The 20,160-nt window shown below is 40.1% G+C and overlaps 1 protein-coding gene across 2 annotated transcripts in view; it reads left to right on the forward strand.

Moving 5' to 3' along the window:
- The window catches only part of Tbc1d32 (TBC1 domain family member 32), a 223,553-nt gene that overhangs the window by 15,426 nt on the left and 187,967 nt on the right, over positions 1 to 20,160 (forward strand). For both annotated transcript variants that reach the window (XM_031348714.1, XM_031348713.1), the window contains exons 4-9: positions 13,180 to 13,248; positions 16,033 to 16,158; positions 17,937 to 18,015; positions 18,141 to 18,244; positions 18,331 to 18,392; positions 19,324 to 19,468. In XM_031348714.1, coding sequence (XP_031204574.1) covers positions 13,180 to 13,248; positions 16,033 to 16,158; positions 17,937 to 18,015; positions 18,141 to 18,244; positions 18,331 to 18,392; positions 19,324 to 19,468 — 585 coding nt within the window. The remainder of the gene's footprint in view (positions 1 to 13,179; positions 13,249 to 16,032; positions 16,159 to 17,936; positions 18,016 to 18,140; positions 18,245 to 18,330; positions 18,393 to 19,323; positions 19,469 to 20,160) is intronic.

A 20,160-nucleotide genomic window follows, 5' to 3' on the forward strand; every position in this document is an offset into this window, starting at 1 on the left:
AGGAGAAGCAAGCCAGTAAGGAACATCCCTCCATGGCCTCTGCTTCAGCTCCTGCTTCCTGACCTGCTTGAGTTCCAGTCCTGAGTTCCTCTGTTGATCAACAGCAATGTGGAAGTGTAAACTGAATAAACCCTTTCCTCCCCAACTTGCTTCTTGGTCATGATGTTTGTGCAGGAATAGAAACCCTGACTGAGACACATAGGCTTGAGACTAGATTAGTCCTAATAGGAGACAAGGGAAAGCAGCTAGACCTGTGCCACAAGCCCCTGACAAGCTTCCAGGCCAAACTCTGTCAGTGTGTCAGCCCTGCATCATTTGTCAGCAGATATGAGAAGGGTCCTGCTGCCCTGCAGTGGATACAGAACGCTTTCCTGCATGGCTCAGGGCTTGGGCGTAAGCTCTCGCACCACAGATAAAGAAGGGCCTACTTAGGAAGTAGAATAAGTACTTTGCAAAGATTGATTGGAGGAGTTTGGACCAAACATGAAGAAACACAGTGGCACAGTCGGGACTGCACCATTGCCCAGTGGTGATCTGGAAGTGGTCAGAGCTGCGCTTAGCTGCTGTTGCATCCTTGGTCAGGGGAGACCCTGTGGAGCTGTGAACTCTACAAGTCAGGCTGATACACTGTGGCAGAAGATATGAGAGAGACTGAGAGTTTCCCATGTTATAGCTCATAAGAATCTCCTGTTTTGTGGGCTCTTGGGAAGAAGATAACCTTAGTGTATTCATGGGCTTGGCTTAATTGCTTAACTGAGCCTTAACTGAGTTTTTATGTTTTGTTGTTTGCTGGGATTCTTCAGATGAAGCCATACCTTCAGATCTGTGGCGATGGCATGCACAAGGCAATATTTGAATCTTCTATCATCTACCTTATAAATGTGACTACTTTAAGAATTTAAATGGACTGAAAGTGAACTCTGTCCATGAGGACATTACAGGGATGCCAGAGCTTTCTGAAAGACATTCATAACATGTGAAGGCTAGAATACCCCAGATAGCTCTTTCAGACTTGTGAGCTCCAAGAGATATGTGGGTATTGGCTTTGCTTTGATGGGGAGCTGATCAAGGTCAGGGTGAATTACTCTACAAAGGTCCTGACCCCAATCATCCCTAAGCATCAGTAGCAGTGTTTTCTCTTATGACTGTAAGGTTGATGATGTGTGGGAGAACCACAGTGGAGCCCCCTGCTCTAGTCAATCCAGTGTGTATGTGCCAGGAACTTTATGTAGACACACCAATCAGTGACAGGCATAGGCCAAGGGAATGACGGTCTTTGCTCCTGATGCTTGCCGACCTGAGAAGTACCTCTGTCTCGGGGACAAAGGCCAGAGACTCATCACTTGACCGTAAACCTCTGTCCGTGAGAAGCTATATGCTAGTCTGAAGTCATCTGTTCTCCCATAGAAGCCACCTTGGATCAGGCCCCAAGAAAGATAGCCTTTTAGGAGTAGCTGGCCTTGTACCTTGTCATCAGCTAGCTCACTGTTAGTATAAATAGAGCTGTTACTATTACCATTCATTGCTTGCCACTGGACACTGAATCCTTTACTATGACAGCAAGAAGACAGACTCTGTGCCTTGTAAGAGCTCCACTGACCACTACCAGTCTCATTGATCCCTTTAGAATTGGTACTTGCTCTGGGCTGAAATCAATGTATCTATGTTTTTCTTTTCTATAATCTAAACCTACAGTTAGCATCCAAAGGAATGGGTGCATTTCCACACATTTGTCATTCTACTTTTTCTCATTCACCCGTTTCCTCCACCCCTTCAGCATCCTCAATGCCTTTTGCTTACTAGTTCCCTCCCTTCTCCCGGGCAGTTTCAATTCTACTTTCATAACCTTTGCACACACACAGATTTACATCTAGATTTTGCAAACGAAAGCAAGTGCGGCATTTGTCATTCCGAGTGTGGCTTATCTCTCTTAACGTAGTGACCGCAGCTCTATGCCTTTTCTTTCAGTGTCTACTTATTATTCCTTATGGCTACCTAAATTTCCGTGGTGTCTATGTACTACTTTCTTTCATCCATACATCTTTTGGTAGACATCCAAGGTGATTCCATTTCTCAGTTATTAAAATAGAGCAGCAATAAACGTGCATGCACAAGTATCTTTGTGGTGTGTTGACTTATATCTCTTAAGTATGTAACACACCTAAAGTTGGGACATATTAGAGTCCCATTTTCAGGTTTCTGAGGAACGTCTACATTGATTCCTTCGTAGCTGCTTTCATTTATGTTTCTTCCAGCTGTGTAAAAGATCTCTTCCCCCATAACCTCACCAGTCTTTGCTGTCTTAATTGTAGCCATTCTGACGGGTTAACCTGTCACTGGCTCAAAGCTGTTTTAAATTGTGTATCTCTGACAGTTCAAAGATACTGCAATGTTCAAAGATATTGAACATTGCTTCACATGTATATTTGCCATGTGTATGTCTTTTATTGAGAGTTATCTATTTGGATCATTAGCTCATTTATTGATTGCATGATTTTTTATGTGTTTAAGTTTGGATTTAAATCATTTTTAGACGTTAATCCTCTATTTAATGTACAAATGACAAAAAAGGGCTTTGCTTCACATTCTGTAGATTACTCATTCATTCTAGTGATTGTGATTTAATTTTGATGTTGTATTTTTTTGTTTGTTTGTTTGTTTGTTTTTCGAGACAGGGTTTCTCTGTATAGTCCTGGCTGTCCTGGAACTTTGTAGACCAGGCTGGCCTTGAACTTAGAAATCCGCCTGCCTCTGCCTCCCCAGTGCTAGGATCAAAGGTGTGCGCCACACGCCGGCCTTGACGTTGTGTTTTTATGAATGGAATATTCCTTTGATTTTTTTTTATTCTTGAGTTATATTTTATTACTATACTTTACTTTTAAGTATTTTATTTGATTACTTTGACATAATTCAACTAAACAGACTAGATTTGGATATAGGTATTAGTGTTGGCCAGGTTTATGTAAAGATGTCCTTCAGTTGCTTTAACTTTATTTCCTAAACAGTATAATCCTAGAAATATATACTGTTCATTTACATTTGCAATTGAAATGCAAAATGGACATATACATTAGTTAAAGGGATATAGTTAAAAGGATCTAGCACATCACAGTCTCATCAAATAAATAGTGCAAATACACCAAATGCTATTATTTCTGCTCAAACTGCTTATTTTATTCTTTAATATTTTTAAAAATTTACAAATCAGTATCTCAGACAAGCTATAGAAAATTGAAAGGAGCAAAGTCCTTTTAAAATTACACTGCCTTGCTTCTGCCCAGCTTCTCGAACATTCATCATTTAGAGCTGTGGTACCCCTATCCTATTCTATAGCCATTTCCATCATTTCAACTGTGTTTTCTTATCCTATCATGACATAGATTCAACAGGATAATCAATGGCACCAAGCTACTAAAAAGCAAATACTTCTGAACCAACCTTGTGTTTTATATTGCTTTCTCATTCCCTAAATATAGTCTTTTCATTATTATTAGAAATAAATATTTTTTAAAGGTTTATTTATTATTATACATAAGTACACCATAATTGTTTTCAGATGTGCCAGAAGAGGGTGTCAGGTCTCATTATGGGTAGTTGTGAGCCACCATGTGGTTGCTGGGATTTGAACTCAGGACCTTCAGAACAGTCAGTGCTCTTACTCACTGAGTGATCTCACCAGCCCATTATTAGAAATATTTTAACTTGATCATATTTGCATTTTAATCTATTCCTGAAAAGCTGGAGACTATTATTAATATATGTAGACTTGTAGATACTAAAGAATAAAGAAAGGATAATAGGTTTTCCCAAATTTTGAGCAGGGCAATGGAAGAGTTTGGCATTGAGCCATTTCCTGCTGAAAAATTGGAATATTCCCTCCAATGTACATTACGATTTCACAACTCATGTTCCTTTGCTAGGTGTACAGCCCTTCTCATACTTTTCAGGATGTAGGGTTTCAATTCTCCTAATGGATTATTATTATTGTTGTTGTTGTTTTCCACATCTCCTCAAACTTAACCTATTTCCTGGCCTCTTCTGAAATCCTCCAGACTCCGTGGTGCTCTGTGTAGCACAACCACGTGTCAGACCTTCACGTTCGGCTGCTCCAGTTGATTTTTCTTTTTTTCTGATTGTTTTAAGAAAACAGAAAAGCCGGAACCTAGAATCTTAAAAATATAGAGATGAAAGGGGACGATTGGTGAGACTTTTGAAAATGAGAGTAATGGTATCCTCACCCAGCCTCATTAAAATGGATGGTTTGAGAGGAAACCTGGGTAGGCAAGGTTGCAGTTGCGTTTGCCTATTTCTTGGTTTGCTATTATTCCTTGGGGGAGACAGTTTGACACTAGAAAACTAAAGTACTTTGATTAACTATGTTAATATACTTCAGTGCTTCTTCATTACTTAATAATAGGCTTTATCATTTTTAAATGTAGCACTTTTTTTTTTTTATTAATCATTCTATTTGCTTACATCTCAAATGATATCCCACTTCCCGGTTACCCCCTCCACCAACCCCCGTCTCATGCTACCCCACTTCCTGGTTACCCCTTCACCAACCCCCATCCCACATCCACCATCCCCCCTCCCCTTTGCCTGTATGAGGATGCTCTTCCACCCACCCATACTCTCCCACCCCATGGCTCAAGCATCCCTCTACGCTGGGGCATCAGACCTCCTCGGGACCAACAGATCCCCTCCCATTATGTCATGCAAGGCCATCCTGTGCTACATATATATCTGGAGCCATGAATCCCTCCAGGTACACTTCATGGTTGGTAGTCTAGACTCTCGGAGAATTGCATCATCAGGATAGCCTATGTTGTTCTTCCAATAGGGTTGCAATCCCCTTCCACTCCTCCAGTCCTTCCACCAGCTCAACCAACAGGTTCCCTGAGCTAAGTCTGATGGTTGGTTTCAAGCATCCATGTCTGCATTGGTCAATTGCTGGCCGGACCGCTACACTAGCCTCCTGTCAACAAGCTCCTCAACCACATCAAGTGTTGAGTTTGGTGTCTGTAGACATGATGGATCCCCAGGTGGGGCATTCCCTGGTTGGCCTATGCTTCGGTCTCTGTTCCATTTTTTTTGTCCCCGTTCTTCCATGTGTGCTCTTTTGTGTCTGAGTTACCTCACTCAGGATGATATTTCCTAATTCCATCCATTTGCCTGTGAATTTCATGAAGTCATTGTTTTCAATTGCTGAGTGGTACTCCATTGTGTATATATGTTAAGGGGCATCTGGGTTCTTTCCGGCTTCTGGCTATTATAAATAAGGCTGCTATGAACATAGTGGGGCATGTGTCCTTATTACATGTTGGAGCATCTTCTGGGTATATGCCCAGGAGTGGTATAGCTGGGTCTTCTGTTAGTACTGTGTTCAATTTCTGGGGGAACCGCCAAACTGATTTCCAGAGTGGTTGTATCAGCTTGCAGTCCCACCAGCAATGAAGGAGTGTTCCTCTTTCTCTACATCCTCACCAGCATATGCTGTCACCTGAGTTTTTGATCTTAGCTAAACAGACTGGTGTGAGGTGGAATCTCAGGGTTGTTTTGATTTGCATTTCACTGATGACTAAGGATGTTGAACATTTCTTTAGGTGCTTCTCAGCCATTCGGTATTCATCAGTTGAAAATTCTTTGTTTAGCTCTGTACCCCATTTTTTAATAGGGTTATTTGATTCTCGGGAGTCTAACTTCTTGAGTTCTTTGTATATATTGGATATTAGCTCTCTATCAGATGTAGGATTGGTAAAGATCTTTTCCTCCTAATCTGTTGGTTGCTTTTTGTCCTATTGACAATGTCCTTTTCCTTACAGAAGTTTTGTAATTTTATGAGGCCCCATTTGTCAATTCTTGATCTTATAGTATAAGCCATTGGTGTTCTGTTAAGGAAAATTTCCCATGTGCCCATGTATTCGAGGGTCTTCCCCCACTTTCTCCTCTATAAGTTTCAGTGTATCTTGTTTTATGTGGAGGTCCTTGATCCACTTGGACTTGAGCTTTGTACAAGGAGATAGGAATAGATTGATTTGCATTTTTCTATATGCTAACAACCAGTTGAGCTAGCACCATTTGTTGAAAATGCTGTCTTTTTTCCACTGGATGGTTTTAGCTCCTTTGTCGAAGATCAAGTGGCCATAGGTTTGTGGGTTCTTTTCTGGGTCTTCATTTCTATTCCATTGATCCACCTACCTGTCACTGTACCAAAACCATGCAGTTTTTATCACAACTTCTCTGTAGTATAGCTTAAAGTCAGGGATGGCGATTCCACCAGAGGTTCTTTTATTGTTGAGAATAGTTTTTGCTATTTTCATTTTTTTGTTATTCCACATGAATTTGCAAATTGCTCTTTCTAAGTCTGTGAAGAATTGAGTTGGAATTTTGGTGAGGATTGCATTGAATCTCTAGATTGCTTTTGGCAAGATGACCATTTTTACTATATTAATCCTACCAATCCATGAACATGGGAGATTCCATCTTCGGAGGTTTTCTTCAATTTCTTTCTTCAGAGACTTGAAATCCTCTTCTTTAAAACTGATACAATAATTATAAATATCAAGCAATGCATTCAGTCTCACTCTTTGTTTTTCTCTTACAAGCCACCTCCCAAACTAATTGTCTGCATTTCTTTTGGCTGCATGAATAATTTTGAAATATGTAAGCTGTTCTGAAAACCATCATATAGTGTAAAAACATCAAATAAACAATCCTGCTAATAGAGAGGCTGACATAGAAGAAGCATGATTTGAAGGCTATTATGTGGTACACAGCAAGACATTGTTATGTACAAACCAGCGGAAAGATGGTCAAAACTGTTTTTGAATCTATGTATTTATAGTACTTTATAGTAACTGTCATCTGTTGTTCTTACATGCTCTCATAATGCTACCCTAAATAAGATTTCATCATTATCCTACTTAGTTTTTACTGTCACATTAACACATTCTAGAGTCCTCTGAGAAGAGGGAACATCACTTGAAGAATTGCCTCCATCAGACTGATATGTGGGCATATCTGTGAAATATTTTCTTGATTTTTCATTGATATGAGAGGACACAGCCCACCATGGGCACTATCATCTCCTTGTAAGTGCCTGTAGGCACATCTGTAGGACATTTTCTTTCTTTCTTTTTTTTTTAAAAGATTTACTTATTTATTTTATGCATATGAGTATACATTGTAGCTGTACAGATAGTTGTGTGCCTTCATATGGTTGTTGAGAATTGACTTTTAGGACATCTGCTCGCTCTGGTCAGCTCTGCTTATTCCGGTCAGCCCTGCTTGCTCTGGTCAGCCATGTTCACTCTGGCCCAAAGATGTATTTATTATTATAAATAAGTATGTTGGCAAGGTTGTGGAGAAAGAGGAACATTCCTTCATTGCTGGTGGAATTGCAAGCTGGTACAACCACTCTGGAAATCAGTTTGGCAGTTCCTTAGAAAATTGGACATAGTATTCCCTGAGGTGCCCAGCTGTATAACTCCTGGGCATATACCCAGAAGATGCTCCAACATGTAATAAGGACACATGCTCTACTATGTTCATAGTAGCCTTGTTTATAATAGCCAGAAGTTGGAAAGAAACCAGATGTCCCTGAACAGAGGAATGGATATAGAAAATGTGGTACATCTACACAATGGAGTACTACTCAGCTATTAAAAACAATGAATTTATGAAATTCTTAGGGAAATGGATGGATCTAGAGAATATCATCCTGAGTGAGGTAACCTAATCACAAAAGAACACACATGGTCTGCACTCACCAATAAGTGGATATTAGCCCAGAAGCTCAGAATACCTAAAATACAATCTAAAAACCACAAGAAACTCAGGAAGAAGGAAGACCAAAGTGTGGATACTTTGATCCTTCTTAGAAGGGAAACAAAAAACCCATGGAAGGAGTTGCAGAGATAAAGTGTGGAACAGAGACTGAAGGAAGGACAATCCAGAGTCTGCCCCACCTGGGAATCTTTCCCATATTCAGTCACCAAACCCAGACACTATTGTGGATGCCAACAAGTGCTGGCTGACAGGAGCCTGATATAGCTATCTCCTGAGAGGCTCTGCCAGTGCCTGACTAATACAGAAGTCAAGGCTCACAGCCATCCATTGGACTGAGTGCAGGGTTCCCAATGAAGTAGCTAGAGAAAGGACCCATGGAACTGAAGGGGTTTGCACCCCCATAGTAGGCACAACAGTATGAACTAACCAGTACCCCCAGAGCTCCCAGGGACTAAACCACCACCCAAGACTCCAGCTGCATGTGTAGCAAACGATGGTCTTGTGGGACATCAGTGGGAGCAGAGGCCTTTGGTCCTGTGAAGGCTCTATTCCCCAAGGCCAGGAAGTGGGAGAGGGTGTGTTAGTGAACAGGGGGAGGGGAGAGGAAATAGGGTTTGTTTTTGGAGGGGAAACCGGGAAATGGGATAACATTTGAAATGTAAATAAAAAAATATCTAATAAAAAAAAGGAAATTCAGTAATCATGTGCCGAAGTCAGCACTTTACATGCTCTAGTTAAGTGTTCTCATTAGTTGCGTTGAGTATTTATATTATCCAATAATAAGCAACAACACAAAAACAGTTCGTAATATAATACAGGCCAGCTTTAAGTCAGATTAGACTAGTGTATATGAGCCTCTCTTGGTAATTTATATGAAAGATGATAGAAAGTTTTTGGGGAGTAATTTGGAATGGTTAATGAGGACCAGATTGTAAAGTGAAGGCAAAGGTTATGCTTTAATCATTATTTATAGACCCTAGCTATAAAACTGGAAGGCTGGGTAAATATTCGAGACAAATTGCACTCTGTGTTTATGTTGCGTTATGCTTGCACAGCAAAGGGAAATCATTTCAAGGTTTTATAGAGAAGTGCTTTCATGAGGACTTCTACTATGTTGTGGTTGTAAGAGCCTGGTGGGGCATAGTTGTCAGGAGACAAGTTGGAAGGCTATCTCTGTCGTTAAAAGAAACAATGAGAATTTGGACTGAGGAGGCTTGATAGTAGTAAATAGAGAAGGATCCATACACTTCATTGGTGGAGTCTAAAAATTGGTGCAGATAGTATCAGAACCAACGTTATAGCTGTGGATTTTTAGCTCCAATGGCAGCACCTTGAATTTGGTGCTGTGATTAGAGACTCAGACGTGGAGACTCAGATGTGGAGACGTGGTCAAGTTAGTTTTTTTCCATATCAGATGATACTAGCTAGAATGATGAGTAGCAAAAAATGCCACTTTCTCCTGATAGAAACATATTGGAACTAACGGAGTATGAATCATGTGAAGTTTAACTGTAGACAAGTAGGTGCCAGTTGACGTGGCTCAAGCTTTTAGTATGAGTAGAGGCAGAATTGTCAGAGGAGTTATTAGGAGCTTTGATAGCTTATTTTTATTGCTGCTTGTTAACTAATGAATTTATTAATTTAATTAACTAACTCAGTTTCTAGTAAGGGTTTTGCAATGTAGCTGACCTTGAACTCCCAAACCTGCTGCGTGCATCCAGCATTGTTGAGTTTATATATGCATGCCACCTTGTCCATTAGGTTTGTTGGGTTGGGAAAAATCTCAAGGCTGAAAGGAAAGTTAACTAGCTACAATGAATGATCACAGGATGCTAAAGACAGCGAGGCTAAACAGTGGGAGGTGGCACATGCCTTTGGTCCCTGTACTTTGTAAGTGGATTTGGGAGGAAAAGGAGTTCAAAAGGCCATCTTTGGGTAGAAAGGGAGTTAGTTCATCAAGAATTGCCTGGCTATGGAATGTCTTCTGAAGAAGCGGAAATGAAAGATCTTTAAATGTGGTATCTTAGTTACGTATTGTTGTAATAAGACACCATGATGAAGGCAATTTATAAAAGAAATTGTGTAATTTGGGAGATCATAGTTCCAACAGGTTAGAACCCATGGCCATCATGGCAGGGATAATGGTAGCTGGTAGGTAGTTCTGTCTCTGAAGCAATAGCTGAGAGCTCATGTTTTAAAGCAGAAGGCAGGGAGAGATAACTGGGTGTGGTCTAGGCTTCTCACACTTCAAAGCTCACCCTCAGTGACACACCTCCTCCAACAAGGCCAAACCCACTAGCCCTTCCCAAATAGTTCCACCAACTGGGGATCAAGTATTCATATATATGAGCTTGTAGAGGCCATTTCCCTATTAAAACCAGCATGCTGATGAAAGAGTAGTAGTGACAAAGGAGGAAAATGTCGATGAGCAACAACTACAGTGTTGACGAGCTATGACAGTTTTGTAAACTATAGTGTCTGGGAGGGATATTGCACATAACAAGACTAGAACATGAAGTTTTGTTACAGCGACCACTTAAAAAGAGATGAATTCTGTTAAGAACTAAGGATTATCTTTTTAATTGACTGCTACTTAGCATAATACTGCTTGTCTCATCAAGTGTAACAGAATATTCAAGTAATTGCTTGCTCACCATTTGTCACAGCTGTCATGGAACTTGTAACTGTACTGCAGATAAGAATGGATTAATGTGGGTATCAGTGAATTATGTTTTCAGATTTCTTCTTAAATAGGCTGTTGTAGGTGAAAAGCAGTAACTTCATATTTCTTATATAGATAACAGAGAAATGTAAGATTACCTGAAAAAAAGTTCAAATTTTAATAATGATAAAGCAAAGCACTTGATTAACTCATGGATACTGTGACGCTGTGAGGCGATGCCAGGACTAAGGAAGAGATATGGGAGTTGAGGATAAGGTGGCTAGAAGAAGGAGCTAGGGCTTAGAACTCTGAGTACAACTTCTGTCCTGCATCCATCACATGGTTTGTCCTTGTTTGCTTTCTTGACCACAATTTAGGGAGAAAAAAAAGTCTATTTGGTTAACATATCACAGTCATAGTCCACCATTCTGGAATGTCAGGGTAGAAACCCAAGCAGGAGCAGAGGTAGGAACCATGGAGAAAAGCTGCTTCCTGCCTTGATCTTCATGCTTAGCTGAGCCTGCCCACATCAAGTATTGATCAAGAAAATGCACCATAGATGTGCCCATTGGCCAATTTGATGGAGGCAGTTCTGTAATTGGGGTCTCCTCTCCCCAGGATAGGAAACTAACTTTTCTCTAGAGGCTTATGTCATGTTGACAAAAGCTAACTAGCACTCTTTTTTTGTTTTTTAAACTCTTTCTAATGAGCTTGTGGGTAAGACATTTGGATACTGATAACAATCTCTAAAAATCATATGGTAGAAATGGTAGCATAAATCAATTGTAAGAGAGAGTTGGAAGAGCTTGCCAGAAGAAACATATTATCTGTCAATTGAATGAGAATGTATAATAAGTAATATAAGCACATGCTTTAGTGTATATACTCTCATTCATATACATGTATGTGTGCATGTGTGTGCTGTGTACATTCAAATGTGCACACATAAAGGTGCTTGTATGTGTTATCTGTATGATTTCTATTCTACAAGTTATCTATGTTTATATATTTTCCCACTAAACAAGATAGCTGCTTTCCTGTATACATATGTCTGTTCTATCATTATCTTTCATAATCTTAATTACTTAATTGTAATAAAATTGAAATTCTAAGGTTGGGCTCTGTTTTCATGTTTTTTTAAAACTAGCAGCACCTAAGTGGTGACTCATAACCATCTGTAACTGCAATTCCAGGGAATCTAATGCTGCTTCTGACCTATTCAGGCACTGTGGTGCCCAGATATAGACAAAACTCTTACACATGTGAGATAAAATAAATAATTCTGAAATAAAAATTAAATAACATGTATAGCCTTTTCTACAGCTAAATTACACAGTTTTAAAATGAGCAAAATGGGACATCTTGAAGTCTTTTCTAATGATTTTTTAAGGATTTATTTTTATGTGTATATATGTGTATATATGCATATGAGTATATACTATGGTGTGTGTGAGGGCATTCCTATGGTGGTGGGAAGACTTTGAATTTTGAGAACTGGAGTTGTTGACAGTTGTGACCCGTCTGAACCCAACTCAGATCCTTTAGAAAAGAAACAAATAATTCGGACTCGTATTTCTAGCCCCAGATTTGAAAGAAAATGTATGTTGTCCGATATGAAATCTTGAATTCATTTGGATATTCTTGTGATGGGGCAGCTAGGCCTGTTCTCTCTCATTGTTCCCATTGAGAGAGACAATAGGACTGCACCTAGCTTTGGAGTAATTTTCCTCCTGAACAAAAGATTGGGCACTTAACCCTGTAGTTAGACACTTAACCCTGTAGTTACACACTTAACCCTGTAGTTGGGCACTCCATTAGGTATGGGGTTGCTAACGTGAAAAAGAACAAGGCACAGACATGTGTGTAGTAAGGGAGACACTCCAGCCCACTGGGAACTGCCACTGTGTGTAGCAAGGGAGACACTCCGGCCCACTGGGAACTGCCACTATGTGTAGTAAGGGAGACACTCCGGCCCACTGGGAACTGCCACTGTGTGTAGTAAGGGAGACACTCCGGCCCACTGGGAACTGCCACTGTGTGTAGCAAGGGAGACACTCCGGCCCACTGGGAACTGCCCGTGAGAACATCATGCTGTCAGTACAGGAGTGGTGCAGAGAAGGTGGTGCATCATGCTGTCAATACAGGAGTGGTGCAGAGAGGGTGGTGCAGGGTGCACACAGACCGCTGTCCTGCCACCAATGGATGTTTCTTTCAGAAGGGTTGTTTCTGAGGTAAGGTAGGTAGGCGAGTGTGCAGATCTCTGGAGGAGGTGTGGGTGAACAATAGCCTTTCTCTAGATGGAGGCTGTTAGTTTGGACAATTCCACCAAGTACAGAGGTGAAGGGAAGTCCAGGGTCACACAAAAGGGTCTCAGCAGTGTGCTGAGCTGTTCCTGCTTTCCTGTGTTTGCTAAATTTGTTTCATACATATCCCGTTTCTGGGTACGCAATGTGTGTTTTTTAAAAATGTGTTTTGAGTCTTACAATGTTGGTTACATTGTGGTTGTTCAGCAAACCTTCAGTACAGGAAGGTGCAGTATTCTTTTACAAAATTTCGGTTCTGACTATAAAACTATGATAAACAAAAGTTAGGAGTTTCTCCAAGTCAAAATGGATCATGTTTCCCTTTGTTCAGAGTGACTGTGTACCTGCAGTTGTGTTAACAGTCATTTACGGTGGTCCTGCTGGAAGTCTACTAAATAACTGTATGTTCTACTTATTTCATTACAGAGTTACAAATTTTGTCAAGGGAAACTACAATTGATTTTAGATCAGTTGGATCCTGGGCAACCTAAAGAGGTAAGATTAAAAGATGACTGTCAAATAGGTTGTACCTATAGTCTAAGCTGCAATCAGTAGTAGCTGGACTGGGGTTTTTGTTTGTGTATTTGATTGGGTTTTATTTATTTATTCATTTGTTTGTTTATTTGTTTTCATTGTTTCTTTTTGGGGGGCTAGATGCTAGGTGTTTATTATAAGCAGTTCTGGGTTGGTAACCTCAATTAATTTTTCTGTCTGAAATGTACACTTGTATCTCGCTATGTGCTTGCTCACCCATTCACTTCTTTCTTCCTTCACTTCCTGTGTGTCCACATGTGCACATGTGTTCATGTGTCTGTGTGTGTGTATATGAAATCCCGGAATCAGCATCAGTTGTCATCCTCTATTTCTTACCACCTCATCCATTGGCTTACTTATTCACTCATCCATTGATTTATTCATTCATTCATTGGTTGGTTTCTCTCTCTCTCTCTCTCTGTCTCTCTCTGTCTGTCTGTCTCTCTCTCTCTCTCTCTCTCTCTCTCTCTCTCTCTCTCTCTCCCTTTACTTAGAGACAGGGTCTTTTCCTGAGACTGGAGGTGTTGTAGTTATTTAATCCTGGTCTCTGGGCTTTTACCCCATCTAGGACCATTTGGTTCTGGGATAAAACACACACACACAACCTTAATATTTATAATAAGTCTTAATCAGCATTAAAGCAAGGCAGATCTCTACCCTATAAGCTAATTAAAATCTACTTTTCTATCAATAACCCCGAGTTATCACTTACTATGTTTCATCCAGGCTGCTCCTAACTCTAATTGGCCAGCCCTCAGGGCCATGCTCTTTTGAACTCACCTCACCTATGGTGGTTACTCCTCCATTCACCTTTTCCCCCTTGTAGTTCACCTCCAACCTTAAAGCCCACCATAGTTCTCCTCCATCCCCAAAGCCCAAGAAATCTAAACCCCACCTATGTCTCTTCTGCCAGCTATTGGCTGTTGTTATCTTTATTTACCAATCAGAAATAACTTGAGTGCAAGGTCTATGTGAGGAGTGTCTCCTGTCTCTGGGTCAACCAGGTTTTGGGGGCCAGCACTTAGCATTACAATAGAGAGCAGAAGACCAAACCTCAACAGCCTGGTGCTCACTGGTTGCCTGCACTGGCTGGCCTATGAACGAACATTGGCGTTCCTCCATCTCTGCCATACCATCCCCAGTTGCTAACATTGGAGATGTACAGCACCCTGCCTAGGTATTTATCTGGGTCCAGGGGATGCGAACTTAGGTCCTCACAACCCCAGGAAGAATTTCTTTAGAGATTTATTTGGTTCAGGGAATACACATACTCCATCTGTTTCCCCCTAGCTTCAGTTTGAAAGGGACAACATTATGTGTAGTTGTTTACATAGCTATCCCCATTCAGTATTTTATTGTTAAGAAAACCCAGTGTTTGTTTTTAGAAAATATGAGCATCTACTTAATGATTATTTTTAATGGATTATGTGGTATATTATCATGTATAATGTCTGGAAATATGTATATTCTGGGTAGCAAGTTAAAGATTTACTTATTTTATGTCTATGAGTACACTGTAGCTGTCTTCAGACACACCAGAAGAGGGCATCGGATCCCATTACAGATGGTTGTGAGCCACCATGTGGTTGCTGGGATTTGAACTCAGGTCATATGGAAGAGCAGTCAGTGTTCTTACCCTCTGAACAATCTCTCCAGCCCCCTGGGTAGCGAGTTTTATATATTAAAATTTTGTATTTAATTTAAATTGATTACTTGTAAATATATTCTTTTCAGAAACCTTCTATCTGCATCAAGCAGTAAATTTTTAATAGGATTTTATTCTAGTACTTAACTTTAATGAGAAATTACTTGATATTGGAAGCTCCTGATTTTTCAGACCCTATTTCCTATCCCCCTAATCCCTGTGCCACAGGTGTGATTAGGAGTTTTTCCTCAGTGGGACTTTATAGATATTTTCAAGCATCCCACGTTCCCCCTCATCAGAAACAGCGGAGTCTGTGATGGAGGAGTCTGCTCCTGTCTCTGATGCCTCTCTTCTTGTCACTCACTGGGCTTCAATTGTTTCAAATGACCAGACTTTGAGTGGAAGCTTGGCATTGCAATATTGCCTTTTAGCAATTGTGAGTGTGCAGAGGAAGCTGTGCTCTACTGAAGTGGGGATGTCTTCACTCGCGTCCCTTGGGTCATAGTGTCTTGGGTGAATTCTGATTGGATTCTAAGTTGTCTGATTAGGAAGTAGCCTTTCTGGGGGAATACAGAAATTCAATTTTGCATTTCACCGCTGAATTAGTTTTTCTACTTCAGTGGCTAGAAGGTCAGAAGATATGGTTCAGCAGAAGGATGAAAATGTTTGCTCAAATTGTTCTGTGGTAGCTGTTCAGGGATGCTGTCGCGGGATTGCTTTTCCAGGGACTGTGTGTGCACTGTGCTAGAATTAAAGCCCACAATCTGTAGCTGCTCCAGTGGGAGCTTACAAGAGCGGGGAACATCTGGGATGAGGCCACTAGAAAATGCAGCTCAGAGATTCCAATGCAGCCACCATCCATTTCTCTAGCTGTAACAGTCACTGGTATGCTTACTGTCTTAGACTTCCCTATAACCTATTTTTTTTTTGTCTATTTAATACTTAGTTTATGAAAGAGTATTCCCAGAAGCCATTTTATAAATGGGTATCTGATTCATTAAAAAATATTTTCTCTGGTGGCTCTACCCTTTAGTAGTTTGTTAATGTGCTGGAGAAATGATATTCTTCTAGCATTAATATCATTATTTTAAAATCTGTAGGTGAGATATGAAGCTTTGCAAACATTATGCTCAGCTCCCCCATCCGACGTCCTGAGCTGTGAAAACTGGACCACTCTCTGTGAAAAGCTGACCACATCTCTGTCTGATCCGGATCCTATGTTCACTGTAAGGAGATGGGCACCACTCTGCCCACAAGGGGGATTTGATCATTTTCATTAGCTAAGCTATCAGACTTTAGAGTTTTAAACCACAGTAGACAGTAGGCAGATAGTTATGGGAAAACAAGGTTTCCAGTTAACATTTGTCTATTTTAAATCACATTCTTCCATCAGTGGAGGTATTATTAGACTGGGGAACAGAAAAGGTTTAAATACCACTTTTATATTTGTTGTTGTTGTTGTTTGTTTTTTTGTTTGTTTTTTTGAGACAGGGTTTCTCTGTGTAGCCCTGGCTATCCTGGAACTCACTCTATAGAGCAGGCTGGCCTTGAACTCAGAAATCTGCCTGCCTCTACCTCCCAAGTGCTGGGATTAAAGGCGTACGCCACCACTGCCTGGCTGCTTTCGTTATTTCTATCAAAGAAAAAGATGCTTGCCTAGTACTTGGACAGGGTTCAAAGTTAGGAGTAGCAGAGGGTACTCTACACTTTTATATAAACTTTGATATGAGGACTTCAGGGGCTTGTGGGGCAGAGGTACTTTTAGAGTCATCTTTGCCATTTCAAAGCTAAGAAGAAATACAATTGTTAGTTTGCTGGTGTTTCCCCCCTGTATTTGATAGAAGAGAACCATGCCTGACTATATTTTCTTTATTTTAGAAAGTGTATCTCTGTAAACACATTAAAAGTTTCTACTTGGTCATTGCAAATTGCTTTATACAGCTATTTTATATTACTGTGTAATAAAGTACAGTTCCTTACTTACATTAGCAGATTACAAACAATTGTTATAAAGAAAATTGGAGATAGGATTAAATCATTTTGGAGTAGAAGACAAATATGCATCCTTTTATTTTTAGTGTGTCATACGTCTAAATTGCTAGCTACATCATTGCTGTTTTGTAGAACTGTCATGAGTGGTTGGAAAGTTACAGATGTTTGTGTTGCTGCAATTATGAACATGGGCTTCAAACTCTTGGTGGCCTTTATTCAGTGGGAATGTCTTAGCATTATTAGAAGATATCATTAGCCATCTGGAGTTCAATTTCCTATGAAAATATTAGCCTAGGAGATAAAAAAACTAGATCATTTAATTTTATTCCTATAGATTAAAATAGTATGAGGCAAGATTGTTTTTATTTAATGGGAACTTGTATTTCACTAGGAGAATTATGCTTCTCATGACATTTAAGTGGTTATAAAGAAAGTGAAGGGACAGGTACCATTTTAATGCCTACTAGTGTCAGCCATGTTTGAAACTACATTTAGTTCTTGTTCAGTTTATATTATATTATTATATTATAAAATTTTCAAATATTATGTACTATTTTTTTTTCTCTAGTGACTAGGCATTATTACTAAAGAGACTCCTAAATTCTCCTACAGTTAAATATAAAGAAACAATCCTGGACTTGGAAGTGTGAGGTCTCAAAATGTAATGTTGCCTACTGTGCCACTGTAGGATGACACCATTAAGGACTCTCGCACCTCCGTGCAAGCCTTCAGCTTCATTTCACAGCACTCAATGACCCTTCCCCCCTCTGTCCACTCCCACTTCCTGCTGTGACCAGATTTCACAGCACTGCATTTTGTCCTTGGTTTTACCATTTGTTGTGGCTAATTTTACTTTTGGCTGAATGAAAACATGCCCTTTAAAATAGATACATCCTTCCCCTGCTTTCTGAGTAGTGTGTATTGTGTTTATTTTCTGTTTAAATGTGAAAAGTGTTTCATCTGTGCAGCTGTAAGGCCGTAAATGAGGATGTGCTGTGTTTTGTTTCTGTAGGACCGGATTTTAAAGTTCTATGCACAGACTTTTACACTCTCGCCACTACACATGACCAAAGAGATTTATACCAGCTTAGGTATGTTTATATAATCACTTCAATTGTTGTTCTCCTATAGGCACTTAAAAGTGTGTACGAAATGACTTTTCCCAGAAGCACTACTGCATAGCATAATGACTGTATATTTTCACTTTCCTTTTCAGCTAAATATCTGGAGTTATATTTTCTTTCTAGAGAAAACCACCTTCCTACTCTTTCAACTGGAGTAGACATAACCAGTCCCAATGTGACCCGCTTACTGAAAAAGGTATCCACCTACTATGGCGTACTCTATGTAAAGGAGGGCTATGTTTCAGAATTAAGCTGTTTTGAGAGCTTTTGTACTGCTTACAGGTTCGCCTTCTGAATGAGTATCAGAAAGAGGCTCCATCGTTTTGGATTCGTCACCCAGAGAAGTAAGTTCCCCCCAACTTACGCAATGTAAGGCACAGGCTGTGTCCCTCAGTTATTTCAAGGACAGAAGGAAGCAGTAGTCTTCAGCGATGTATGTGGTTCAATATGCCACTTAGTTTTTGTCAGCTTGACACAAAATAGGACCACCTAGGAAATGGGACCCTCACCTGAGGGTTTGCCCTCCTCACTTTGGCCTATGGGTGTGGTTTTGTAACTGTAAATTGGTACAGGGGGCCTCCCAGGGGTATTACCTTCTGTAGACACATGGGCCTGGGCTGCATAAGAAAAGTAGCTGAGGGAGCCAGAGCAAGCAAGCTTGAGGAGGCAAGCCTATAAGGAATGCCTCTATGGGTTTTGCCCCAAATTCCTGTCATGAACTTGATGGAGTATAATTTGTAAATTAAAATAGACCTGTTCCTCTCCAAGATGCTGTTATACATGGCATTAATCATAGCAACACAGAAGCATATTAAGATAGAAGGTATTAGTACAGTTTTTGTAGGTGTATTTGAATATTTGTATAAATAGTTCTCCCCAAGTATCATTTTTATGTCACTTAAAACATTGTAGAAATGGGATGTTGAGGCCTTGGGTTCACCCGATGTTTGCCATTTTGAACAAGTTTCTTAAATATTATTTTATTTTTCCATTCAGTTAAAAAAGTTGTGACGAGGTTGTAAGAGTATCTGTGAGTCTAAAACTGAAAGTTAACACTTGGAGACTAGAGTATTGAAGTAGAAGGAATTTAAGATTTTTTTTTAGTGCAGAAAAAATGAGCGTGGCTCTTAACCTCTACCATTTACAGAAAAGAAATCGCAAAATTACATATCACATTGTAATTCCATAAGGGTAAGAATATCACTGATCTCACATACAGTAAACCTTGTCATTTGTATTTGTATTTTTAAAAATCTCTTTTTTCCCAAACTCAAGGTATATGGAGGAAATTGTGGAGAGTACTCTGTCCTTGCTGTCAGTCAAACGTGAGCAAAGCCACCTAGTGGCACAGAAGATTTTGGATCCCATCTATTTTTTTGCGTTAGTTGATACTAAGGCTGTGTGGTTCAAAAAATGGATGGTAAGGAAAAAATGTTTTCTCTCTGTCATTTTAGGGACTGGTCCGTGTTTCTGTGCTTGGTGCGTGCTGAGTTCTCATTGCTTTTCTGAGTGTGTTAATGCCTTTAATCTGTACATGGAGGATGTGGTGGTAGATAGACATTAGTTTCCCATTTGGAAGCTATTTTGCCCAGGATTTTTGCCAAATCAGAGTCAGGGTAGTCTTTTAAGTGGTGCTCTATTTGAATCTTCATAAGATGAATCATCTATTAAGGATTCTAATAGTCATGAATCAAAAAGGTCCAAAACTTTTAAATAGATGTTGTAGGACATAAAGATCCAGGGCTCATTTTCCTCGAGCGTAGAGGATAATGCCTAGAATCAGTTGCTGTTCGCTGCTTCCTGAACCTGGACTGGGGGATATGTTTAACGCCTGAACTGGCAGTTTCCACTGAAGCTTATGACAGCCCCAAACTGAAAGTCGTGTTAAAGCAGTCTTTAACTGTCAGCTGTCATGGAGTAAAAGCGCTCCTCTTGTAGCAGTAGCAGCAGCAATGCAGACTTCTGAGCTGATGTCTTTGTCTTTCTCACCTCTTCTACCTAGCTCTAGGTTTTTGTCTCAGTAGAGCAGAGAGAGGGTCAGGGACCTGCCATGTGAGCACTGAGCCCTTCCTCATGTCGTACTCAGCAGGGCAACTTGAGGATTGCCTAGCT

Source organism: Mastomys coucha, unplaced genomic scaffold (genome assembly GCF_008632895.1).
Source record: "Mastomys coucha isolate ucsf_1 unplaced genomic scaffold, UCSF_Mcou_1 pScaffold3, whole genome shotgun sequence".
In the NCBI taxonomy this organism is placed as follows: domain Eukaryota; kingdom Metazoa; phylum Chordata; class Mammalia; order Rodentia; family Muridae; genus Mastomys; species Mastomys coucha.